This window comes from Tamandua tetradactyla, chromosome 1 (assembly GCF_023851605.1).
Source record: "Tamandua tetradactyla isolate mTamTet1 chromosome 1, mTamTet1.pri, whole genome shotgun sequence".
Taxonomy (NCBI): domain Eukaryota; kingdom Metazoa; phylum Chordata; class Mammalia; order Pilosa; family Myrmecophagidae; genus Tamandua; species Tamandua tetradactyla.
In genome coordinates, this window is record NC_135327.1 from 172,235,705 (window position 1) to 172,263,494 (window position 27,790).

At 42.8% G+C, this 27,790-nt stretch overlaps 1 protein-coding gene across 2 annotated transcripts in view; it reads right to left on the reverse strand.

The window, feature by feature from the left end:
- COPG2 (coat protein complex I subunit gamma 2) overlaps positions 1-27,790 on the reverse strand; it is a 214,163-nt gene that overhangs the window by 26,216 nt on the left and 160,157 nt on the right. For both annotated transcript variants that reach the window (XM_077133782.1, XM_077133859.1), the window contains 4 exons: positions 27,118-27,243; positions 26,193-26,255; positions 25,568-25,707; positions 24,828-24,999 (listed from right to left, as the gene is read on the reverse strand). In XM_077133782.1, coding sequence (XP_076989897.1) covers positions 24,828-24,999; positions 25,568-25,707; positions 26,193-26,255; positions 27,118-27,243 — 501 coding nt within the window. The remainder of the gene's footprint in view (positions 1-24,827; positions 25,000-25,567; positions 25,708-26,192; positions 26,256-27,117; positions 27,244-27,790) is intronic.

Sequence of the window (27,790 nt, forward strand, 5' to 3'; positions counted from 1 at the left end):
ATGGATTCAGTTGAGCAGGTTGGGAGCAGAGAAGCTGGAAATGGTGGGGTTGGTGAGGGTAGGACAAGAAGAGAGGAGAGATCCAAGAAAACACTACTGAATCTATCGATTGACTTGACTTAGGTTGGGAAAGACAGATAGATGATGAAGATAAAGCAGCGTGTCTCTCAAAGTCAGGAATGGAATAAACTACTGAGGTGTGGCACTGTGATGTAATGCCTCTATCTACCCAATGGAGATAGAATTAGCTGGATGCAGTCAAAATTAGAGGGCTATATCTGGGGAGTGAGTGTGGTGAGAAGTAGTGATGGAAAAGAAAGAGGACAGGAAGTATGTAAGAGGGAAGAGAACCCTATTAATCTGTGAGGATTTAACAGGTAGGCAGAGGGTCAAAGGAGGAAAAGGAGAGATGGAAGAATGAGTTCCTGAACTGGCAACATAGCAGTTCTCAAGGACCAAGGGGGCACCATATGTAGTAAGAGGTAGGCTAAAGGTGGGGCTACAAGGGATAAGGGATCAGAAGTGAAGGCAGGATGGGAAACATGGGAATAGTGGAAAAGGAAAGGCCTAGCTTTTAAGCCTGTAGATCCATGGCATACTAGAGAAAGTATGTCAAAGGGCATCACTGTTACTGACTACTGAGATAGAACCCAACCCATAGCATTGGCAAGTCACCTCAAGGACTGTAGGATGGCCTCACATGGATGCTTGTGGGTAGCAAAGATGGTGGAGGAATGGGTTGCAGCTAATGCAAAGCTGCCATTTCAGAAAGATGGTGAATCAAGGCTTCTGTCATGAAGTGGGTTGTGAGAGGATGGAGAGTACACATGAGGCAGAGAGACTCTGCTTAGGGACCTAGTGTGGGAAAGGAAATCTTGCAAACCCAGTGTGTTGGCACATGTGGTGGTCAGAAGACAATGTCTGTAATAAATTGTACCAGAGAAAGAGAGAAGAAGGAATGGTGGGAAGATGCTTGTTGAGGAAGGAAAGCAGAAGATGATGGAGCATGGTATGTAAGTCAGAAGAGGACCGTACCAGTGACACATGGGTTTGGAGAAGGTAATGTGGCCAAAGGGAAAAGGGCAAATGGTGGAGGGGAGAGTTTTACTGTGGGGTAGGAAAGAAAGTCTCCTTGTCAGAGATATGTCACAATGTGCAACAAGGCAAAACAGAATTAATGGCGGCAATATGAGAAGGGGAAGAAGTAGGAGTGTGATGAGTCATATATGGTGGGAAAGCACTTGATTCACTGGAAAGAGAGAGGGGCACAATTGGATAGAGGGAGAGAGAAAAACAAAGGGAGAAGAAAGAAAAGGCAGGTACAATCAAGGGAACAGAGCAATCTCTGAAAGCAAATGGATTCAGGAGAGAATGGAGGAAAGCAGGACCAGGCAAAGAGTCTGATCGGTGGGAACAGGTCAAAGAAGGGAGCACATGCTGGCAGGGAAACCCTTCTGCATTACTGCCAACAGGCAGATGATGATTCAGAGAAAAATGGGCTATGTGGAGGAGGCAGGGAGTTTTCTACAGCAGCAGGAGAGAGAAATGTGTCATCTTAGGAAAGGCAGGAAGAATAAAAGTTTGAGTGGATAAAGATGTAGCAAAATGTGAGGCTCACAGAGGAAGGACAGTAAGGTGACAGCAAGTACCCAGGGAATGAAAGAAATGAGAGTGTGGTGGAAGGGAGGCAGGCTGGATACTAACAGGAGGAGCCAGGAGAACAGGGAGGTACCAAAGTAGAAATCCAGGAGATGTCTGATGTGCCAGTTGGAAGGCACTTATAGGGGGAAGGGCTGCTAGAAGCTGGATGAGGCAGGAAAAGGGGAGAATAGGAAGACAGCAATTGCAGGGAGCAATGGCTACTTTTAAAGCCTTGACAATCATCGGTAGCATGCAAAAGACCAGACTCTCTGTCCTTACAATGGTGAGTGGTGGAGATGAATGGGTTGCAGGGATGAGGGCAGGGTGGGGTTTGAATGGGAGTTGGGTGGGTCAGATTTGTGGAATTCATTTTGGGCTACGAGGGGTATGGGCAAAACTCCAGGTATTGGGAAAAACTCAAATAATTGAGCATGGGTACCAATTACATGTTCAGTGTGAAGTCTGATGCATACCCACTGAGGCAAGGTGGTGGGAGATTACTGAATGCAGACAGAGAAGCAAAAAGAGTAACTTCATGTAAGATAGAAGGAAATGTCTGGTTTGCAAAAAATCTGAAGGGATATGAGGACCAAAGAGGAAAGACTCCACAGAACCACATTTTCCTGCACACCCGAGACAGGAATTTAGTAGGTAAAAGAGCAATAATCAGGGCTTAGGAAGAATAAAGGTAGGCCAAGGATACTGACTGGATCACTAAGCACTGATGAAGTGGGGTCTGCTGGGAGAGGGGAGAGAAAAAATCTCCCAAATGAAGTGTGGTTTGGGGGCATGTCATGTGTCAAACAGTATATACAGAAGGTTTGAGGTAGTTCCAAGAAGAGATTGCCTAGACTTATATCAGAGTAGGAAAATGCTGGGATCTTTGAATAAGGAGGTTAAAAAGAGCAAACCCTATAAAGCTAGAGGTATGCTACAGTGGGAAATAGAAGCAAAGGGAGTTAAGGTGGGCCTCCACAGCAGTGATTCTTAATGAGGATGGGGAATGGATTTCACCTGAGGGGGGTGGGCATGGACCCCTAAGTAGACCTGTCGAAACATCTGAGGGGTGAGCAGCCTTCTGCTGTCAAAAACAACTCTGAAAGACGATTTCGATAGGCCACTTTGGGGTTCATGCATCCTTGGGTGAGAACTGCTCATGAAAGGGGGAACTTGGAATTGGGGAGAATGGGCAGTATGAGTAATGAGGCACCCAAGCTGGAACAGATGAAGGCATCAGCATCAAAACTGTTAGGTGTGGGAAAAGTGTCCCCAGGTAAGGTTGACAGTGAGAAAATCAATGTAACTGAGTACGTGCCTGGAAGGATGATTGCTGAGTTAGGATGTATGGTTAAGTGTAGGGAGAGGAAAGCCAATGAGTCTGTCTCTGAGTTGAGAAGGAGACGGGGGTCAGGCTGAGAGAGGCGGTGATGACTGAGAGGAAAAGGTGCTATGTGGATGTAAGGAGAGCTCACTGGATAAGATGTCCATGCTGAAGGGAGGGACAATGGGGACTGAGGGCAGCCATGCATGAGGGCAGCCATGCAAGAGGGCATCTGGATAGAGGAATGTGGAGGAGGGAGGAGAAGAAAAGCAAGGGACAGAAGTCAGAGAATCCACCAGAAGGGAGATCTCCGCGGAGCACTGCAGTGAGACTGAGAGTATTGTTGTGCTTGGACTGACAGGTACACAGGTAAGGGCAGAAGAAAAATGTTGTGGAAACCCAAAAGGGAGGGAATCCAAATAACAACCTGCCTGAGAGCTCTGAGCGAAGAGTATGATATCGATGATCTTAGTGGAAAAAAGATTAATGGGAGTGCTAATTTGTGGGAACCAGGAATAAGAGCAGAGATTGGGCTCTGATGAACAAGGACATGGGTTGACAAGAAAAGTATGGGATTTCAGCACAGTGAGTCTGAAGCAACAATGTCTGATTTGGTACTGCACTTGGGTCAAGAGTTAAGAAGGGAGAATGCACCTTAGGAAAGCTGCTGACTCCAGCTGAAAAAATCACAGATGGTAGGTAAAAGACGGTCAGATGGTTAAAGTGTGAGAGCAACAACCGGAGTAACAGAAGAGAGACCAAGAAAAAAAATGGGGCCCTTGGGGAGATGAGAAACTTCCTAAGCTTAGGAGCAGATGGTAGAGGACAGGTGATACAAGGTATAGTGAATGTGAAAGAGAAGATGATGGAGCTGAACAGCCAAGAGAGGAGATATGTGTCAAGAACTTCAGGAAAGGCCTTGTTAGAGGGGAGGCAAAGCAATTAACAGAAACCATGGGTGAAATGGACAGTCTGGGAGGTCTGCTTCTCAGAGCAGGCAATGTGTGTGAGGAAGCCCATGGAGGTGAAAGAACATTGTGAGCATATGTTGCTAGTGAGGAATGAAGAAGAGGTGTGCTGAGACCACAGGAGAATGGGGTAGTAAAGGCTGTAGCTCCTGGGAAACATGGGTGACCAGCATGTGAAAGAAAGGGTCCCCTAAATGGCAGAAGTATAAAGGTAGGATGGTGAGGGGCGAATGGAGACAGTGCATGGATTTAGTATAGCAGGTTGGGGAAAGGGAAGCTGGAAATGGTGAATCGATGAGAGCAGACCAAGATGGGAAGAGAGATCCAAGAAAGCACTAATGAATCAATTAATTGACAGATGAATGATGAAAATAAAGCAGAGTATCTCCCAAAGTCAGGAGTGGTGTAAACTACAGAGACGTGGCGTGACACTCTACTGCACACCACAGGGACAGAACTGGATGCGGTCAGATATCAGAGGGCTATTTGTGGGGTAGTGTGGGTGGTGATAAGTAGTGCTGACAAAAGAAAGAGGAGACATGTAAGAAGAGGAGACATGTAAGAGGGGAGAGAGCCCTATCAATTTGTGAGGGGTTATCAGGTATATAGAAGGTCAAAGGAGGAAGAGGAGAGATTGAAGAACAAGTTCCTGAACTGGCAATGTAGGCAGATTTCAAGAAGAAAGGGGAACCATATGTGGTAATAAGTCAGGGTGAAGGTGGGAATACAAGGGATAGAGGACCAGAAGTGAGGGAAGGGAAGCATGGGAACAGAAAAGAAGGGAAGGCCTAGCCTTTATGCCTATAGACATAATGGTCCATTGGTGAAAGTCCATCAAAGGACAATAGTGATATTGACTCCCGAGAGGGAAAAGGACAGTGGTGCACATTGAGATGGAACCTGTACCCAAAGTATTGGCAAGTTATGTCAGGAACTGCATGATGTCCTGCCTCATAATGTGGATGCAGTCCATTCAGGGGTAGCAAAGATGCTTGCAGTTGGTAAAGGAGTGGTTATTAATCAATGTGAAGTTGACATTCCAAACATATCGCTGACTCCAATATTCTGCTATGAAATGGTGTATGAGAGGATAGAGAATTAGCAGAAGTCAAAAACACTCCACTGAGACAACTAGGCTAGGAAGCAAGGCTTTGCAAATCCAGCTTAGTGACAGACTTGCTGTCCAAGAAGACAATGTTAATATCAGAGTGGCCCAGATCAAGAGAAAGTCGTTGTTGATGAGGCCTGCACTAGGGCATAACCAAGGAGGAACAACAGAAGAGGATAAGTGTGGTACATAAGTAAGAAGAGGAACACAGGTTTGGAAAAGTTACTGTGGCCATAAGGGAAAGGGAAAAGCTGAAGGCGTTGGTGTCGCTGTGGAGTAGGAAAGGGAAGTACTATTCGGTGAGATGTGTCACTGTGCACAGTTAAGAGGAGGAAGAAGGGGAGCAGTGTTTCAAGTATGGTGGAAAAGCACTTGTTTCAATGGGAAGAGAGAAGAGCATAAAATAGAGAGAGAGAGGCAAATATAAAGGGAGAGAGAGAGAGAAAGTGGCAGCCAGAATCAAGAGAACATAGGGACCTCTTAAGGCAAATGGATTCAGGAGAGAACTTGGGAAAGGAAAAGGATGGAAAGCATCTGATCAATGGAAGTAAGTCAAAGAATGGAATATATGTCATATAGAAAAGACTTCTACATCTCTTGCCTAAAGGATTGGTAATATATAGAACTGTGGGCTATACGGAAGAGACAGGGTGGGTTTTCCATGGAAAGGGGGATAAAAAAGACAAGTGTAATCTGTAGAAAGACAGGAATTAAGAATGAAAGGTTGGGGTAATATGATATAGCCAAACTGGAAGTTCACATAGGAAAAAAAAACACATGAGGTGATAGCATGCACCAGGTAATGAAAGAAATAAGACTGGTGGAAGGAAGGCAAACTGGACACTAATTGGGAGAGCCAGGAGAAGAAGGAGGTGCTAAAATAGGAAGCCAGACAGGTCTCTGTATGCCAAACAGAAGGCACATAGAGGGTAAAGACCAGCCTGCCAGAAACTGGGTGGGGAAGGAAAAGTAGAAAAGTGGTATACAGCAATAGGCAGGGAGCAATGGCTATTCTAAAAGCATTGGCAGTCATCAAAAAATTGTGGACATTTTCAGCCAGGGTCTCCCTCTTTGTTGTGGATCCAGTGATAGGTGGGAAGCAATGAGAGAAGGTGGGGTGGGGTCTGAGTAGGTCAGGTGGTTGGGTATACTTTGTCCAATACTGTTGGTGCATGACTCATGTTAGTGCATGAGCTGATATGGGTAAAGCTCCAGGATAAATTATTAAATAGTTGAACTTGGGTGTTGATAACATGTCTAGTGTGAAGGCTGATGAAAACCTGTTGAGTCAAAGGTGAGGGACAAGTACTGAATTCATAAAGAGAAGCAAAACAGAGTAGCTTTAGGTAAGGTGGAAGGCAAATATCTGGTCTGCCAAATTATCCAGAGGAGGTGATGACCAAAGGGGAAAGATGCTGCAGGGGTAAAATGTCCTCGACACCCAAGACAGGAGGGGCAAAAAGGCAGTAATTAGGGCCAAGGAGGACCAGATGTTGGTGAAGGATATTGACCAAATGCCTAAGAGTACTATTGAGATAGGTGTTGATGGGAGAGGGGAGAGAAGAATCTCTCACACAAAGTGTGTTTATAGGTATGTTGTGTATCAAAGGATAAATATGTAAGCACATGAAGTAGTTCCAAGAGGAGACTGCCAGGTTTATATTGAGTATGGAAAATGCAGGGATATTGCAGAAAGGAGGGTAAAGAGGAGCCCTCAGAATACTAGAGGCATGCTGCAGTAGGAAAGGGAAGCAAAGAGGGTCAGGTGGCCTTCCACAGCAGTGATTCTTAACGGGGATTGCGGGGGGTTGATTTCACCTGAGGGGTATGGGAATGGACCCCTAGGTAGGCCTGTTGAAACATCTGAGGGTGAGCAGCCTTCGCTGACTGAAATAAAGAACAACCCTGAAGGATGATTTTGGTAGGCCACCTTGGGGTCCATGCATCCTTGGGTGAGAATCAGTGGTGTAAGGGGGAGCATGGAGAGCTGGGGTGAAAAGGGCAATATGAGTAATGAGGCACCTGAGTCAGGGTAGATGGAGGCATCAGAGTCAGGAATGTCAGGTGCGGGAGAAGAGTCCCCAGGATGAGGATGACAGCGAGAAAATGAATGTAGCTGAGCAGACCCCTGGAAGAATGACTGCTGAATTGGGGTGTATGGTTAAGTGTAGGGAGTGAAAAGCCATCAAACTGGTCTCTGAGTTGAGAAGAGAGCATGGTTAAGGCTGAGAGAGACGGGGGGGGGGGGTGGTAATAGAGAGGACGGTATGCTGTATGGGATGTCAGAAGAGCACACTGGATAGGATGTTCATGTTGAGGGGAAGGGCAATGGGGACTTGAGGAAGCCATTAAAGAGGGCATCTGGATAGAGAGGAACGCTGCGGAAGAAGAGTGAGTGGGAATTACTGGAGAACCCAGCTGGAGAGAGTTCTGCTGAGCTCTGTAGTAAGGGTGAGTATGTTGGTGTCATGTGTGGGGTACGAAGGTATGGGAGTAAAAGAGTGAGGCAGAAGACAAAAATGGTGATATCCAAAAGGGAAGAATATTTAAAGAACAAATTCCCTGAGACTTCCGTCAAAGTGTATGACAACAAGTGCCTGAGTGGAAAACGAAAGGTTAGTGGGAGTATAATTTGTGGGAACCCAGTATGAGCCCTAAGGGACAGACTGGGCCCTGAGGGACAATGGCATGGTTTGAAAAGCAGAGCGTGTGACTTCAGCACAGTATGGCTGAAGCAACGACTGACCTGGTAGGGCACTTGGGTGGGAGATCAGGATGCGAGTGTGCACCTTAGAAGGCCACTGAATCCTGTTGAACAAATCACAGATGGTAGATGAAAGACAGTCAGATGGTTAATTCATCACAGCAACTTCCTTGGAAGTAGAGGAGAAGAACAAGAACATGAAAAAACAGGACCTAGGAGATGAGGTATGAAGTTTCCCAAACTTGGGAGAGAATGAGAGAGGAGAGGTGGTGCAAGGAGTAGCAAATGTGAAAGAGCAGTTGATTGAGCTGAGCAGCTAAGAGAGGAGATTCCTGCTGAGAGGTTCAGGGAGGGCCTTGCTCCAGGAGAGGCATGGAAAACACCACCAAGTACTGTGTGAAATGGAGAATTTGGGGCTTTGTCCTCTAAGAGTTGGTCATGTGTATGAGGAAGACCATGGAGGTGAAAGGGCACTATGTGTACAAGATGGGTGAGGAACAGAGGAGAGGTGTGATGAGGACACAGGAGAATGGGGTAGTAGTGGCTGTGGCTCCTGGGAAGAAACATGGGTGGCCAGCATGTGAAAGAAAAGAGTCTGACAAAGAAGACAGATGGCATTAGGGACCCAAAAGACAAAGGGAGGGTCCCCAAAATGGCATAAGTGTAAAGGTAGGATGATAAGGGATGAATGCAGACAGTGCATGAATTCAGTACAGCAGGCTGGAGACAGGGAAGCAGGAAATGGTGGAGAGAGTATGGGTAGGACAAGAAGAGAAGAGAGATCCTGAAAAACACAAGTGAATCCATCTGTTGACTCAAGATTGACTGGGAATGACAGATGGATGCTTAAGATGAAGCAGATAGAGCAGACTGTTTCTCAAGGAAAGGGGCAGGACAAAATGCAGAAGTGTAGCTGAGTGACATTATGGCAGTACTCAGTGGGGTTAGACTTAGCTGAATGTGGTCAGATATGAGAGGGCAGTATGTGGGGAGCAAGTATGGTAAGAAAAATTGGTGGCCAAAGAAAGGAGTTAGGAGACATTTAAGAGGGAAGGAGCCTTTTCAATTTGTAAGGTAGGCAGAGGGTCCAAGGAGGAAGAGGAGAGAGAATAATGAGATTCCAAAGGCAAAGGGGCAGCACAGGCAGTATTAAGGCTAGAATGGGAGAGGGGAGAGGAGATAGGGAAGGAAGGAACGGATAGCAGAAGAAGGGAAGGCCAGGTCTGGATGCTTGTAGAACTAAGTACCTTATTGGAAAGTAGGTCAATGGGACATACTGATTTTGGTTCCAGAGAGGAAATGAACAGGTTGCACACTGAAACAGAACCCTAATCCAAAGCATTGGCAAGCCACCTCAGGGACTGCAGGATGGATTCACAGGGATGCAGTTCATTCATGGGTAGCAAATGTTTGCATATGATAGAGGAGTGTGTGGATATCAATGCAGAGCTGACAATTTGTAAAGGCTGTTGAATCCTGGCTTCTACCATGAAAGGACTGGTGAAAGAAAGGTTTGGCAAGAAGCAGAGAGACTCTGCTAAGGCAAATAGGTGGTAGGAGAGACACAGCAAACCCAGTGTATTAACATACATAGTGTTCAGGAAGACCAATATTGATAACTAAGAACCAGAGCAAGAGAAGAAGGAGTAAAGGGGTGGTTATTCTTGAGAAGGCCTACCTTTGGGCATAACAGAGGAGGGAAAGCAGAAGAGGATGGAGTATGACATGTAAATCAGAAGATGGTCTTCCCATTGGAACATGGGTTTAAAAGTTAATGTGGCCAAAGGGAAAGAGGTGAATAGTGGAGGACAGTGTTGCACTGGGGATTAAGGGGGAAAGCATGATTGGCAAAGTTGTGTTATAATGCACCATCAAGGATAAACAGAACTAGTGGAGGTGATGCAAAGAAGAAAGGGAGGAAGTGGGAGTGTGACATGTCAAGTATTGTGGGAAAACACATGATTCAATGTGAAAAGAGAAGAGCAAGTTAAAACAGAGAGAGAGAGAAGTGAATACAAAAGGGAGAGGGTGGTGCAATGGGTGGCTCAGTGGCAGAATTCTCACCTGCCATGCCAGAGATCTGGGTTTAATTTCCAAAAAAAAAACAGAAGGGAAGATGGTGGCCAGAATCATGGAAATGTTAGGACTTCTAAAAGCAAATAGATTCAGGAGAAAAACTGGAAAAGGATGGAAATAGTTTGATTGGTATGAGAAGGAGCTCATACTGTATGTAGGGAAAAGACATGTACATCCATTGCCACCACCATTGTTGCTTGTTTAGAGAAATGTGTCTTGGAGAAAAGGGATGTTGTTTTCTATGGCAAGGAGAAAGATTAAAAGTATAACATGAAGAAAGGCAGAAAGAAAGAAAAAATGTACAGGCTGATGAGGATGTAGCAAAATTGGAGGCTCACATACGACAGACCAACAGTGTAACAGCCACACCCAGAAAATGAAAAAAATGTGTGTGGTGTCTGGGAGGCAGGCTGGATATGAACAGAGGGGACAAGGAGAAGAGGAAGGTCACTTAGTAGGAAGCCAGGCAGATTTCTATGTGCCAACTGGAAGATGCTCAGAGGTGAAAGCCAGCCTGCCGGAAGCTTGGTGGGGAAAAAGCGGTAGATGACAATGGGCAAGGAGCAATGGCTACTCTTAAAACCTTGACAGTTACTGAAAGTGTACAAATTTTTGCCAGGCTCTTTATCTTTACTACAGATCTAGTGTGGAAAGGTAGATGGAGGGAATGGGGGATGGAAGATGGGATGGGATTTGAGTGGTGGGGTGGTTGGGTAAGGTGGACAGAATTGGGTTGGCAGCATGAGGGGTGATGGGCAAAACTTCAGGCTGGAAAAAATGTTTAAATAATCGAGATTGTACATTAATTATATGGGGAATGGGGAGGCTGATGAATACCAGCTGAGGCAATGGTGGGGGAAGACTACTCAATCCATGCAAAGAAGCAAAAGACAGTAGCTTCAGGTTGTATGGAAGGCAGATGTTTGGTTTGCAAAGAATTCCAAGGGACATAAGTACCAAAGGAGAAATGCACTGCAAGTGTACACTTTCATGGACACCCAAGACAGGAGGGGCAGTTTAAGGAAAAAGGACAATTATTAGGGCCAAGGAGGAGCAGATGAGGGCAAAGGATACTGACTGAATGCCTAAAAGTACTGATGGGGTGAGTGTTGATGAGAGAGAGGAGAGAATTCTCCTGTGTTGAATGTGGGATAGAATTAGCTGGAATGGGCAGACATCAGAGAGCTATATATGGGGAGTGAGTATGGCGAGAAATAGTGATGACAAAAGAAAAAAGACAGGAGACATGTAAGAGGGGAGAAACCTTATGAATTTGTGAGGTGTTACAAGTAGGCAGAGGGTGCAAGGAGGAATAGGAGAGAATGAAAGAATGTGTTCCCAAACTGGGAACATAGGGAGCTCTCAAGGGATGAAAAGGTGACTCAGGCAGTATTTAGGCCAGAACAGGGAATGGGAAGGGAGGGGATTAAAGATGAGAAGGGAAGAGGAGGAATAACAAGAGAAGGGAAGTAAGAGAAGGGAAGGATTTGCTGGGGTGCTTGTAGACCTAGGGACCCACAGTGATTTTGGTTCCAGAGAGAGAAAGAGACAAGGATGTACAATGAGATGGAACCACAATGAAGGTATTGGCAAGTCACCTCAGGGACTGTAGGATGGCCTCACATAGATGCAGGCCATCCATGGATAGCAAAGATGCTTGCAGACAGTGGAAGAGTGGGTGGCAACCAATGAAAAGCTGACATTTCACAAAGATTGATGAATCCAGGTTGCTGCCATGAAATGGTGAGTGAGAGGATGGAGGTTAAGCATGAGGTAGAGAGACTCTGTTGAGGTAACTGGGATGGGATAATTTGCAAACCCAGTGGGCTGACAGATGTGCCATCCAAGAAGACAATATCCATAGCAAAGTGGCCCAGAAACACTTTGAAAAGAATGAACGGAGGGAGGATCAGGAGGAAGGAACATTTTTGAGTAGACATGCTCCAGACCATAACAGGAGACACAGCAAAAGAGAATGGTGTATGGCAATCAGTCAGATGAGGGTCTTAAGAGTAGTGTGGGTTTGGAGAAGGTAGTACAGCCAAAAGGGAAAGGGGACAAATGGTGGAGGGGAGAGCCTGACTGAGGATTAGGAGGGAAGGTACGATTGGAGAGATGTGTCATGGTATGCCCTCAAGGTGAAATAGAACTAATGGAGGAGATACTAGGAAAAGGTGACAAAGTGGGAGTGCAGTATATCATGTATAGTAGGAAAGCACTTGACTCAGTAGGAAGAGAGAAGAGCGTAATAGGGTAAGAGGGAGAGGAGAATGCAAAGGGACTCAAAAAAGGAGGAAGCAGCAGAATCAAGGGAACTAAGGGACCTCTTTATGCACATGGATACAGAAGAGAATGCTGGAAAGCATGAGGATGAAAGAGTTTAAGCAGTGGCAGCAAGTCAAAGAAGGGAGTACATGCCTGTGGGGAAAAGACATCTGTCGCCATCACCAACAGACTGCTGGCGATTTAGAGAAATATGGGCAATGGGGTAGAGATAAGGTATTTTTCTAGGTAAAGAGGGAATGAAAAGAGAGGTACCATCAGAGGAAATGCAGGTATTTAGAATAAAAACATGGGGTGGTGATGATGCAGCAAAACAGGAAGTTCACATAGAAAAGATGGACAGGGTAATAGCAAGCACCCAGGGAATGATAGAAATGAGTGTGGTGGCAGGGAGGCAAGCTGAATACCTACAGGGGGAGTTAGTAGAAGACGGAGGTCCCAAGGTAGGAATCATGGAGATCTTTGATGTGCTAACTGGAAGGCACTTAGAGGGTGAAGTACAAACTGCAGGAAGACAGTGGGGAAGGAAAAGAGGAAAAGGGGTGGATAGCAAGGGGGGGGGGACAACAGATAATCTTAAAACCTTGATGGTTATTGAAAGCATGCAAATTTTTGGCCAGGCTGTTTACCTTTACTATGGATCTGGTGGGAAAGGGCAGGTAGCAGGGACTGGAGGTGAAGTTTGAGTGGGCTAGGCTGGTGGGTAGGGTGGGAGGAATATGGATGGGGCAGCAAGGGAAAACGCCCAAACTGTAGGCCTTAGGAAAAACTTTTAAATGATTAAACTTGGGTGCTGATTATATGTCATGCATGAAGGGTGATGCATACCCTCTGAGGAAAGGGTAGGGGAAGAGTACTGAATCCACAGAGAGAAGCAAAAGAGAGTAGCTTTAGGTAAGGTGGAAGGCAAAGGTCTGGCTTGCCAAAAATTCAAAGGGACTTGAAGCCAAAAGGGGAAAGGCTCCACAGAGGTATGTTGTCCCAAAAACCTGAGACAGGAGGGGCCATTAAGGCAAAAAGACAGAATCAGAGCTGAGAAGGATGATATGTGGGCCAAAGATATTGACCAGATGCCTAAGTACTGATGGAATGAGGTCTGCTGGGAGAGGAGAGAGAGGAATTCTCCCAAAATGTGGTTTGCGGCATGTTGTGTGTCAAAAAGTAAATGTGGAAGTTCATGAGGTGGTTCCAAGAGATTTCTGGGCTTATATCATTGGGGCAAATGCTCGGTCTCTGAGTAAAGAGCAATCCCTAGATTTCTAGAGGTGTGCTACAGTGGGAAACGGAATCAAAGGAAATTAAGGTGGCCTTCCACAGCAGTGATTCTTAACAAGGATGGGGGTGGGGTGTGTCTCATCTAAAGGGGGTGGGTATGGAGGCCTGTAGAAACATATGAGAGGTGAGCAACCTTCTGCTGACAGAAATAAAGAACAACCCTGAAAGATGATTTTGATAGGCCACCTTGGGGTCCATGCATCCTTGAGTGAGAATCACTGGTGGAAGGAGGAGCATGGAGAGCTGGGGCCAGATGGGCAGTGTGAGTAATGAGGCACCTGAGTTGTGGTAGATGGATGCATCAGGCTGTCAGGTGTGGAAGAAGAGTCCCTAGGACGAGGCTGACAGCAAGAAAATGAATGTAGCCGGTTAGGCACCTGGAAGGATGACTGCTAAGTTGGGATATATAGTCAACTATAGGGAGTGGAAAGCATTGAACTGCTTCCTGAGTTGAAAAAGGGGGATGGTTAAAGCTGAGAGAGACAGGGCTGATGACCAAGAGGAGAAAGTGCTGTGTGGGATGTCAGGAGAGCGCATTGGATAGGATGTCCATGCTGAAGGGAGAGGCAAAGGGGACTAGAGCAGCTTTCAAAGAAGGCATCTGGATAGAGAGGAATGCTAAGGAGGGAGAAGAAGAAAAGTGAGTGGAGAATGTCAGAGAACACACCAGGAGAGAGATCTCCACAGAGCACTGCAGTGAGGTTGAGTGTGTTGGTATTGTGCCTGGGTTTGGCAGGAACATGGTTAACAAGAGTGAGGGCAGAAGACAAAAATGGTGTGGTGCTGTCCAAAAGGGAGGAGAATCCAAAGAACAACCTCCTGAGAGCTTTGTCAGACGAGTGTGATACCAGGGTTCTGTGTGTAGAAATGAAAGGTTAGTGGGGGGACGATTTATGGGAAACCGGAATAAGACCAGAGACTGGGCTCCGAGGGAATAAAGCACTAGTCCACAACTGGAACATGTGCCCTCAGCATAGCATGTCTGAAGGAAGAACAGCTGATGCTAGAGCACCTGGGTGGGCAGTCAAGAAGGGAGAATGAACCTAGAAGGCCTCCAAATCCAGGTGAAAGAATATTAGATGGTAGGTGAAGGAAAGTCAGATGGTTAAGGTATGAGAGAACCTTGCCAGGCAATCGAGGGAGGAGCTTAGGAGCAATGAAAACACTGGGCCCTGGAGATGAGATGAGATGAGAAATTTCTAAAACTTGGGAGAGGATGGTAGAGTAGAGGTGGTGTAAGGAGTAGCAAATGTGAAAGAGGACATGAAGGAATGGAGCAGCTAAGAGAGGAGAGATGTGGAGAGGCTCAGGGAAGACCCTGCTCCAGGAGAGGTATGGAAAACAACACAAAGCAGGGCATGAAATGGACAATTTGGGAGCTTTTCAACTTAGAATGGGTGATGCATGCAGGGAAGCCCATGGAGGTAAAGAGCAGTGGGTGAATATGACAAGTGCAGAAATAAGGAGAGGTGGGTTGAGATCACAGGAGAATGGCTTGCAGCAGTTGTGGCTCCTGGCAAGTATGCGTGACCAACATGTGAAAGAAAGGGTCTGACAAGAGGATGGATGGTCACAGGGAACCCAAAATATAAAAGGAGGATCCCTAAACTGGCAGGAGTGTAAAGGTAGGATGGTGAGGGACAAATGTGAACAGCACATGGATTAAGTACAGCAGGTTTGGGACAGGGGAACAGAAAATAGTAGAGACAGTGAGGAAAGGCAAGATAGGTGGAGAGCCCAGACAAACACTAGTGAATCCATTGAAAATGGGAGGAGAATGATGGATAGATGCTTATCTCTTGAGAACAGAAGTGAGATAAAATCCAGAAGTGCAAGAATGTGACTTTATGTCAGTACCCAATGGGGACAGGATTAGCTGGAGGTGGTCCAACATCAGAGGGCTACATGTGGGAAGTAAGTGTGGTGACAAGTAGTGCTGGCAAAAGAAAGAGGACAGGAGGAAAGTAAGGGGAGATAACCTTATGAATTTGTGAGGGGTTGCAGGTAGACATAAGATTCAAGGAGGAAGACAAGTGAAAATAATGAGTTCCCAAACTGGCAATGTAGGCAGATCTCAAGTGGCAAAGAGGTGGCACTCTCAGTATTAAGTGCAGTGTGGAGGAGGACAAAGGGAAGGGAAGAGAGGAGAGGGGAAGGGAGGGAAAGAAGGGAAGGGAAGGAAATGAATAGAAAATAAAGGAAAGAGAAGGCCTGGACCAGTAGTTGAAGATTCATAGAACTCGGGGGAAAGTGGGTAAAAGAGCCATGGCGATTTTGGCTCCTGAGAATGAAAGGGACAATGTTGCACACTGAGACGGAACCCAAAACACAGCACTGGCAAGTTACCTCAGGGACTGTAAGATACATTCACGTGGATGCAGTTCATTGGTGAGTATCCATGACGTTTGCAGATGTTGGAGTGGGTGGGATCCAATGCAGAGCTAACATTTTGCAAAGATTGTTGAATCTAGTGTTTTGCCATGAAATGGTGGGTAAAAGGATGGAGGTTGAACCTGAGGCAGAGACACTCTGCTAGAGGCAGCTACTGACGAGGGGAAAACCCACTGTGCTGTCATATGTGTGAGAAAGAACAGAATGTTGGTGGCAAATTGGCTCACAGTGAGAGAAGAATGGAGGGAGGATTGTCACTGAGGAGGCCTGCTCTAGGTCATAACAGAGGAAGGAAAGCTGAAGCAGGTGGGGCATGGTACAAAAGTAAAAAGAGGGTTCTAACAGTGCACATGCATTTGGAGAAGGTAATGTGGCCAAAAGGGAAAGAGACAAATGGTGGTGGGAAGGGTTTCATTGGTGATTAGGAGGTAAATTATGATTGGCATAGATGCATCATGGTACACCATAAGGGAGAAATGGAACTAATGGAAGACAAGGGAAGGAAGTGGGAGTGCAGGGTGTCACGTATGGCGGGAAAACTTGATTCAATGAGAAGAGAGGAAAACATGAAAGGACAGAGATAGAGTGATGAACATGAATGCATAGGGGATTGAAAGGGAAGGTGGCAGCTGGAATCAATCTGGACCTCTGAAAGCAAACAGATTCAGGAGAGAATGTGGGAAAGCAAGAGAATAGAAAGAGTTTGAGTAGTGGGAGGAAGTCAAAGAAGAGAGCACATGCCTTTGGGGGAAAGACTTCTCCATCTATCACCAACAGGCAACTGGTAGATTAGAAAAATGTGGACCATGTAGAAGAGGCAGGGGGTGTTTTCCTGGGTAAGGAGGGGATAAGGTGAGGTGTCACCTGAGAAGAAGCAGAAATTTAGAATGAAAGTATTGGGTAATGACAATGTAATGAAAAAGAGGTTCACATAGGAAAGATGGACAGGGTGACAGCAAGTACCCAGGGAATGATAAAAATGAGAATGTGGTGCAAGAGAGAAAGACTGGACACCAAGAGGCAGAATGAGAGAACAGAGAGGCCCCAAAATAGGACTCTAGTCACATCTCTGATGTGCCAAATGGAAGGCATTTAGAGGGTGAAGTGCATACTGCTGGAAGATGGATTGGGAAGGAAAAAAACCAGGGGGGGGAAGAACAGCAATGGCTACTCTTGAGAGCATGTAAATTTTGGCCAGGTTCTTAATTTTTACTACAGAGGAGTGGGGAAAGGTGGGTGGTGTGGATGGGGTATATCAGTGGTTTGAATTGAGTTAGGTAGGTGGGCAGGGTGTTGGTGTTATTGGCTTGGGTATGTTAGGGGAGATGGGCAAAACTCCAGACATTGGTAAAGACTCAAATAACTGAGACTGTGTACTGATTACATGTCAAGTGCAAAGGCTGACAAAATATCTGTTCAGGCAGGATGGGGGGAGAGTACTGAATCCACACAGAGAAGCAAAAGAAAGTAGCTTCATGTAAAGTGGAAGGCAAATGTGTGGCTTGCCAAAAATCCTGAGGGATGTGAGGACCAAAGGGGAAAGGCTCTGTAGGGGTACATCTTCCTAGACACCTGAGATGGCAGGGTCAATTAAGGCAGAAGGACAATAATGAGGGCCAAGGAGGACCATAGTGGTGAGAAATGTTGAACAAATGCCCTAGAGTAGTGATTGGATGGTGGCTGTTGGGAGAGTGGGCAGAAGAATGTGGTTTGTGGGTGTGTCACGTGTCAAAGAGTAAATATTCAAGTTCATGAGGTGGCTCCAAGAGGAGATTGCCGGGCTTATGTCAGTGTGGTGCAAAGGCTGGGATTTTTGAATAAATGTGTTGGGTGGCTGGGAAGGGTGGCTGGAATTGGGTTGGGGTCACAAGGGGAGATGGGTAAAACTCCAGGCACTGGGAAAATCTCAAATAATTAAGATTATGTACTGATTAATGTTGAGTGTGGAGGCTGATGAATACCCATTGAGGCAAGAGTGGGGGAAGACTAAATCCATGCAGAGATCCATGCAGAGAAGCAAAGGGAATAGCTTTGGGTGGAAGGCAGTATCTGTTTTGCCAAAATCTTGAGGGTGCAATGACCAAAGGAAGAGACCTTAGGAGGGGCACATTGTCCAGAGGGGTGATCAGGGCAAAATGACAATAATCAGGGCTGAAGAGGAGAAGATGTGGGCCAAGGATATTGACAGAGTAGGGACAAGAGGGAGAGGAGAGAGAAGAATTCTCCCAAAGTGGTTTGGGAGCATGTCTTGTATCAAAAAGTAAACATGGAGGCCTATGAGTTTCTGAAAGGATATTGCTGGGCTTATATCAGTGGAGCAAATGCCAGGATCTTTGAATAAGGCATGTAAAGAGCAACCCCTGGAATACTAGAGGCATGCTATAATGGGAAATTAAAGTAAAGGGAGTTAAAGTGGCCTTCCACAACAGTGATTCTTAATGTGAATGAAACATGATTTTGATAGGCCACCTTGGGGGTCATTGCATCCTTGAGTGAGAATTACTGGTGGAACGGGGAGCATTGAGAGTTGGACTAGACAGGCAGAGTGAATAATGAGGCACCTGAGTTGTGGTAGATGGATACATCAGAGTCAAGACTGTCAGATGTGTAAGAAGAGTCCCTAGGACGAGGCTGACAGCGAGAAAATGAATGTAGCCGATTAGGCACCTGGAAGGATGACTGCTAAGTTGGGATATATAGTCAAGTATAGGGAGTGGAAAGCATTGAGCTGCTTCCTGAGTTGAAAAAGGGGGATGGTTAAAGCTGAGAGAAACAGGGTTGATGACCAAGAGGAGAAAGTGCTGTGTGGGATGTCAGGAGAGCGCATTGGATAGGATGTCCATGCTGAAGGGAGAGGCAAAGGGGACTAGAGCAGCTTTCAAAGAGGGCATCTGGATAGAGAGGAATGCTAAGGAGGGAGAAGAAGAAAAGTGAGTGGAGAATGTCAGAGAACACACCAGGAGAGAGATCTCCACAGAGCACTGCAGTGAGGTTGAGTGTGTTGGTATTGTGCCTGGGTTTGGCAGGAACATGGTTAACAAGAGTGAGGGCAGAAGACAAAAATGGTGTGGTGCTGTCCAAAAGGGAGGAGAATCCAAAGAACAACCTCCTGAGAGCTTTGTCAGACGAGTGTGATACCAGGGTTCTGTGTGTAGAAATGAAAGGTTAGTGGGAGGACGATTTATGGGAAACCGGAATAAGACCAGAGACTGGGCTCCGAGGGAATAAAGCACTAGTCCACAACTGGAACATGTGCCCTCAGCATAGCATGTCTGAAGGAAGAACAGCTGATGCTAGAGCACCTGGGTGGGTAGTCAAGAAGGGAGAATGAACCTAGAAGGCCTCCAAATCCAGGTGAAAGAATATTAGATGGTAGGTGAAGGAAAGTCAGATGGTTAAGGTATGAGAGTACCTTGCCAGGCAATCGAGGGAGGAGCTTAGGAGCAATGAAAACACTGGGCCCTGGAGATGAGATGAGATGAGAAATTTCTAAAACTTGGGAGAGGATGGTAGAGTAGAGGTGGTACAAGGAGTAGCAAATGTGAAAGAGGAAATGGAGAAACGGAGAAGCTAAGAGAGGAGAGATATTTTGATAGTGTTAAGGAAGATGTTAAGGGAGTTCTGCATGGGTTGATGAGTATAGCATGTGACGTTAGATTCTGCCAAGGGCTATTTGGAGGAGGGAAAATGTTGCAAATCTTTGATTTCGGAAGTGCAGTGCAAGAGCACAGTATCAATAGGAAACAGGTATATAGGAGAGAGCAAGGAATGAAGGATGGTTGAGGCTGAGGATTGCAATCCAGGGGGTAAGAGAGGATTCAAAGCAGAAGAGAAGGGACTGTGTTACCTAAATGAGAACAGGGTCTTACTGCCTTTGGTATATAGGCTTTGAGAAGGTAGTGCGATAAAAAGAGAAAGAGGCAAATATAGTGAAGGGGAGAGTCTCCCTAAAGGAGGAAGGGAAATTATAATTCCCCAAATAGGGATAAATGGAAGTAACAGAGTCAAGAAATTAACAGAAGAGCAAGTAGCAGATTGCAGTACAAATTTTTGTGGGAAGCCACCTTATTAAATCGGAAGAAAGAAGAATAAAAAAGGTTATGGTGAGAGTGGCTAATCAGAAGGCACCTAAAGTGAATGCAGTGTCTAGAGTGAACTGAAGGTCTATGATTCATTACTGAGAAACTTGGGTGAAAATCAGAGTTGATCATATGCTGAATTATATTTATTATTGTCTGAATTTAAAGGAGAAAAGAAAAATATTGGATAATAAAGAGTAAATAAATTTGACTTAAGGGGATTGTGGTCACTTTTAATAGTCCAGATTTATTGAAGAAAATCAGAATGAAAAAGTTGGGTGTGCATCATTAAGCTTGACCTCAACTAATATAATAGAAGTAAAAGGGGGAAGTGCATAAATAGAAGCTGCCATTGTAGTCCTGGTAGCTGCTTGAAAGCACTATGGTATAAGTACCTGAAAAAAGGGGTTGAGTCAGGAGGATGAAGTTGTACAAATATAACTTTATGAAATGGAGTTTAAAGCTAGCGTATCAGTAAGATTCTTCAGAAAGTCCAAAAGGAAATGAATTCAGGAGAGTATGTTGGAAGCTCAAAGTATGGAAGTGTTTTGAGCATTGAGAATAGGTCGAAGAGGAAGCACACATATATTCAGAGACTATTACTCAGTTCACTCAAATGACAGGCTGTAGTGGAGAAGCATGGCAGGGATGTTTCTCTAAAGCAAAAGAAGGAAAAAGAGGAAATGAATGGATATCTTGTGGTTAAACTGTACTCTGTAGAGAGGAGATCATTTACAGAAAGATAGTGATAAAGATCGCAGATACTGATGATGATGGGGACAAAACGGAGAATCACATAGAATATGAAGACAGGTTTAAATTAGGTTCAGAAGGAATGACAGAAATTTGCGTGTGGCTGAAGGAAGGCCAGATGGGTACAAGGTGAATGAACAGGAGAATAAGAAGATCTTAGTCTGGGAATTCTGGAAGATCTCATGGTGGGCCAATTGGAGTGGTAATGATTTTAATGCCAGACCAAAAAAAAAGTCCTATTGACAAATGATGGTTGGATAATAATGTTCTATCAATCCAGCTTTTTTAGCAAATGAGTAATAATACAAATTAAATCCTTAGGTTGGAAGAATGTGAAATTTCATCAGGGGTCATTTATAGGGATCCCAGTGAATGGGCATTTTACAAATGGTTATATATAGTCATTATCATTATATTAAAATCTGGAAAAGAACCGTATTCTTGAAGTCTGAATATTTGTCCAGACATTTTAAGAGCTCAAGTGGTAATGTGTTCTTAATTATATAAGTATCTCCTCCTTCTGTGGGCTAGTACCTGCTGTAGGGTCAGAGCTGAAGTAAAAAACTCTGAGATGAATCTTACTTAATTGAAGTTGTAGATTCAGTACAGAATGTTGGGAGTTAATATGGTTAATACTGAATAAAAAAATTGATGGAGGACTACAGATTCAAAGATAAGTTCTGAATCTACCAGACTGCTCTGGGAGATAAAATTAAGGTGGAGATATAAGGAAGTGGAGGCAGGAAAATCAAGAATTGAATTAAATATGAAAGAATGATGAACTGTTTCTATGGCAGACAGCATCCCTAAAGAAAAACAATGAAAAGAAACTCACATACATGCACTGTTAAACTTGATCTTAGAATGGATATTGTCTTTTGAAGACTGTCTTAAAATGAGTTATTTACATTTGTTAAAATGGTTCCAGCTGATGAGAAATATGATGCTATAAAGCCTGACAGCCCATGAATAAAATCAACAGAGGGATAGAATGGTTCTGAGTATGTTAGTGGAACACAAAGTTAAATAGGTAGGGTTATAGAGGTCCAAAGTAGAGAGCAGGGACGGTGAGGGGAGGCTGGGAATTGGTAGAATGTTGCATATATAAGGCAAATTGTTACTGGTGCAAAAAATATTCAGAGGAAAGTTGCTGAATGAAGATGTCACAAAGAAGTATTGCTCTGAAAATGTTTCTAAAAATGTTTTTATAAAGGAATAATCTTGGAGGATGAAATGACTAGTAGGACTAATTCAACTGAGACTTTTGATGTTGACTACTCTTCTATGAAATTGTGTATGATTTGAAGGAAAAAGATATTGTAATATCTTGATGTTGAGTCAAAGCAAGTTTTTTCAGATAGGATAGATTTTTGTATGTTTATTAAGTAGAAAGCCAGAGAAGAAAAACTTAAAGTCACAGGAAAGAGAAGAAAACTGACCTACTAACTTTCTGAAGGGGATTAGAGGGTGTATGTCTTTTGAACCTGTAGAAACCTTGATTTCAGAGAGGATAAAGCAAGTAAGTGGGAAGTTTCAGAACTGAAACAATAATAGCTTCTATTTATTGAGGATTTATTATGTGTCTGCACAATGCTAAGCACCTCACTTCATTATATCCTTGCAACAAATCCTAAGAGGCTTCCAAAAGAGGAAATAACATGTCCAAGATCACACTGCCAGCAGGCTCAGAATTCAAATTCAGATTTGTCTCCAAAACATATATTCTTTTCTCTTATACTAGACTGTTTTCAAGCTGAGGGAAGTCACAACCAATCATTTCTATTTTTTTCCTGTCATTTTAAGGAAAAATTATTGAGATGAGATAAGTAGAAGTGATATACAGAGATCTTGAAGTGATTGGTAAAATTTGAAATATCTGTGATGGGGAAATGCAGAAAAGAAAGAATGTTTTATTACCACTGACGCCCTGGTATTTCAATTTTCATGGCACAACAAAACTTTCAGATTGCCAAGGATTAAAGATTTTAGAAGTTTTGACAAAGAATAGTGAATAGAAAGGAATTTGTTTTTAAGCAGATATATGATGGGTCAAGTTTAAATATACTACTAACAAATTCTAACAGTTCAAGCACTGAGACAAAATTCCATTTCATTTCTCCAAGATGCAATGACAAGAATTTATAAATAAATTCTAGAACTAATCAGGAAATCCTATGAATTGAACAAAAAGAAAGAAAATTCTCCAAAGGCCAAATTTTTAAAAGAAAAACAAGCCAATGCACAAAAAAAAGTGTCCATAGCCAGCAGACCAAAGGTTGAAACCTCTGGGCTAATTTGTAAGAATTACGTTTTTAAAAGTTTTGAACTCCTTAGTTAAAGAGGGTTAAGAAAACCTCCCCTATTCTTCCTCTCTTGGTGGAAATGTTTTTTGCATAATATGTAATTTCTGTAATTACAATATTGTTGTTTTATGTGTTTTGATGTTGTAATGTAAGATTGTACCTACTGGATTCTGTTTAAATCACTCCCTGGAGTGCAAGGCACCTGAGTTATCAGTTATCAAAGGGAAGCTTGGGAAGTGAGAGGAACTAGTTAGTATTCTCAGTTGGGAAGAACTTGATTATTCAATGGGTTCAGCATGCCACTTCCCTCTGAAATTAAGTGGCAAAGTAATGGTACCCTTTAAAAAACAAAAAATTGAAAACAAAAAACTTAGTGAAAAGTACAAATGGGGCAGGAATTGTGGAATAAAAGGAGATGGCTACCAGAAAAAACTGATGAAGTGTAGTTTCCTAGCATGATGGCAAAAACCACAGGGCTACATTAAGACTGGGCCCAGATACTAGTTTGGAACAAGAGTAAATAAAACTAGCTTTACACATGGTACAGTCAATTTAGTTACCAGTTAGTGGACACGCTTCAGAAAATTTAACCAGAGAAAAAAACAGAAGAGGGAAGAGAGTGAAGCTACAAGGAAATGGAACTAGGGAATCCTCATAAATGGACAAAGGAGGTAATTAAAGATCAAAGCAGGATAAGATGGTCTAAAACTTGAAGGAGAAATATTGGAGGCCAGATAGGAAAGTGCCTTCTTACCCAGGGAGCTACGGATCCAGGATGGCTATGGAATAGATGTGTAGTTCAGCCCGGGGTCCGAGAGAACAATCTGGAATTCAGACCCAGCAATGGTGCCAACTTGAATCTACCTCATGCTAGAGTCTGAGTAGCCTGGTCTATTGTCCAACACAGATAAGACTGGGCAGGGATACCCAGGAGCCAACATCAAAGAAGGGAGTTAGGAGAGGGGCTAAAAGAAAGCAAGCTAAGCCTCAATTGTAACTGAATGGTGACCAGGGATAACTATTTACTAGTACTTTTATGATTTCTCATAACTCTGTAACTTCCCCAATATTTGTCAATTTTGTTAATCTGTTTTTCTGGTATTTACTAATAGTAAAAACTGTTCAAAACAAAATGTGATGTGTGTGCTTATTTCTTTGAAAGCCAGATAACAGTTGTGACTACTCTGTAGTTAATCTGGGGAGAGAAAAACTCAGGTGGGAAAATGGGAAAAAGAAATCCATTACAGCAAATACTTGATGGTCGCAATACCTTAAATCCCCAAATCTGCAAATACTACTACTGGCACTAGCAGCTGGTTCTCTTTTGAGAGCCTTTTCTCTCTCTTTTTTTCTTTCCACACAAAAAAGTTTTAATCACTTCATTGGAATGACTATGTATGGGTCAAGGGGAGCATTACGAAACCTTTCTCAAATGTGGATACACAATGGTTGGCTAAACCAATCATTAAACTTGAATTTGCAGCCTTATGCTACAGGACCCTCAAAAATGATACATTTTAGAATGCCAAATATCTACTGAATAGCCAAGTCCTTATGATGCCCTAAAATGAAACCTCAGGGAGAAGTAGGCCATGAGCCTTCACAGGAGACTTCAGGATATGAACCCTCACTCATGGTTACAAAGTTCCAACAGAAAGCCTGAGTTACCTTATGGATTACCACTATGTACATTCAATTTCTCTTTTAAGATGAAATCTTTTTACTCAGAGATTTAGTTTTAAAATTAATATTCCTGTAGCAGTAACCAATTTTACAAATGGTTATATAGAGTCACTATCATTATATTAAAATCTGGAAAAGAACCACATTCTTGAAGTCTGAATATTTGTCCAGACATTTTAAGAGCTCAAGTGGTAATGTGTTCTTAATTATATAAGTATCTCCTCCCTTCTGTGGGCTAGTACCTGCTGTAGGGTCATCATCAGGCAAACGAACAAGAGTGTAACATATTCCTGGTTGATTGTACGTTAGGCTGGGAGCTGGGATACAACACAGCACTTCGTAGGCATCTGATGGCTCCATCTGTACTGTCACTTTCTCTAGTAGCTGATCATTGAGAGTATTGGTACAGTCAAACTGAAACATCAGCAAATGGAAAAATTATGAAGGTTAAGAACAGTTTTCACAGTTATTCCTTCCCTCTATAACCCATGACTCAACTCTGGAACCACCTATACCTTCCCCTGTCCAAACAGCACTGTAGGTTTCATCCTAAGATATTTCTTTAGGTAACAGGGATTTCGTTTATATTATTTATCAGTTTTCGCTCCTGTCTGAGATTGAACTCTACCAAACAAGATGGTAGAAGTCTTATGGTTGTCTGAGAATCAACTCGAAACCCAAGTTCATGGAACAACCCACTCAATTTATCCTGATGTTAAAGGATGAATTTTTTTTGACAGCTTATAATATATTGTCCAACTTCTTCAGACATTTCAGTTTTATGTACTCTTAAATGTTAACCATAAACAGTTACCCATCATATGATGTGATATGGATTTAGGAAAGAAAAAGAGAAATTCTGCCAAGCTATTTCTTTAAAAGGAATTAGAATTACAAAATAAAGGGAAATTAATACTTGTCTCCAAGCATATCAGTTTACACTAAATACCTGTAGGAGTCAATTATGGCACTTATCTCTCACCTGGAACACAATGTGATTGGTAAACATGTGCTTGACACAACGTACAAAATATTCTGTCTCTGCTTCTGTAAGTTGAACAGACTCAGAAGACTTGAATAAAGGTCCTATATTCATAAACTCAGGAATGGCAGCCAATTGTTCTAGCAAGAAAAAAAAGAAAGAAAAGAAGAAAGAAAGTAAGATACTAGCAAACAGGGAAAGATACTGCTCTGGATCCCTAAAATGTTTTTATCTCCACAGTCGTACTCAGAGTTGAAAACTCAACTAATATATCCCCAAATTTTAGTGAAATAATCTTTAAGTATTTCATTTATATGAGCTTATATACTTAATTACTAAAAGTAAAAAATAAATTAGACTCCCACTTTTTTACAATTTGAGTATCCTGTTAGCTAATAAGACACAGAGTCAAAACAAAGTTTCCAGTTAGTAAGCTAGCAAATTGGAAACTGGAAAGGCCTATGGATGTTAGGGAAGCCCAGCATCAAAGCCAAAGTCCTCTATTCAGCTATACAAAGATTTCCTTTAGTGATAATTAATGAAATTGAATGAAAGTAGTAGAATTCATTATATTTACAATTCCCAGGATGCAAGACTATTAGTTCTACCCACCAAGTCATCATACCTTGGAAAATGTCTTGCCTGGAAGGAGCCAACTTCTCTGGCTTACTAGTCACAAGTGTGATTTCTAAAAGATAGATAGGAAGAATCAAGTGAACTTCATCACACTAAAAGCTAAAAAATGCAGACAGAAAGAGAAGTGGGAAGAAATTTCTAGCAGATATATAATGAACTATTGCTAAATCATACCAATAGGTTCTCTGTCACCTTTTTTGGGTGGTGCTCAAATGAAAATGTATTTAATGCAAATAATCTGTGATATAATAAAGCCCTAAAAATATAGAATCTGCTTTAAATGGACTAGGATGCACATGAAAAAAATTCTTCATATAAGGAGGAACAATTCATAAAACAAATCTTCTCATGCTCCAAAAAATGGGAAAAATTACTTGTATAATATTAACGGAAAAATTGCAAAATGCCGAAAACATTAAGCATAAGATATTTCATTCCCAGTTTTGTATTCTAACCACTAAACACTTCCTACTTTTTTTTATGTTTTGTTTTGTTTTTAAGTTAAGATATTCTCTGGGAATATTTTTTATGATCTTGTCCCATACATTCTTTCTTGATGAACTTCCGATAGCAAAATTAACTATTTAGAAAATAAAAATAGGAGGTAACAGCACAACTACTACTCTGAGTTATATAGTGGCAATTAACTTCAAGTGCTATAACATGTAACATTAAAAAACAAAACTTTCATCCTGGGTCACTTTTCATATTCTCAATTTTATGTAAGAACCAGGAAAATTTTTTAAACTCCTAATTTAAAAAAAATACCATTCATTTTAGATTTGAAAGATTTAGAAGGAGTGACAGAATACAGAAACAAAATAAGTATTAGAGAAAATATGCTAATAGCATATTTACTGGTGCAAAACTACTTATACACAGGAAAGAAACCCAGAGTTAACCTTTCCTATTACCTGTTTTCTGTTCAAAGACAGGAGCCATTGCAAGAGGAATTGATTTCATGTCGAAGGGTTTCTCTGAAGGTTCCAATGTGTACTGGTGCAAGGCTTTTTCCATCCCTGGTACTGAAACTGTCAGACCTGAGAAACACAAAGAAATCTCAGTATTATTACCCCTTGCCAATATAAGGATCCAAATAGGCCCAGATTTGTAATAGTTATCTAGACTTTCTGAAGAACGATAAAAATATGACTATATACTTTATAACCTAAATTATTAGCAATAAAGACTATTATATAAAACTGCCTTATAATTTCATTCAGGGAAGCATGGGAGCAGATCATAAAAATTTTCAACAAAATATAATTATCTCACAGGAAAGAAAGAAACTTAGGCATGGGGAACAATGATAGCATAAGAAAAGGGCAAAAAGGTAAACCGATTCTCCAAGGAGCACCCAGAAAACATGGAACAGGCAATATTCTTTGGGCCCTTACATATATTAAGAAACATATTTTTATAGATTGCTTTATAAGAATTATCAATATCATATTAGAAGATGTCCTTGTGAATATGGCTTTCCCCTAACATTTGAAATGTATTCAAAGTTAAAAACCAAGCAATTTGCCTAGTGAATGCACTCGTATGCAGTTCATCATGAGATATGCTTCCAAGACACCAAATAGG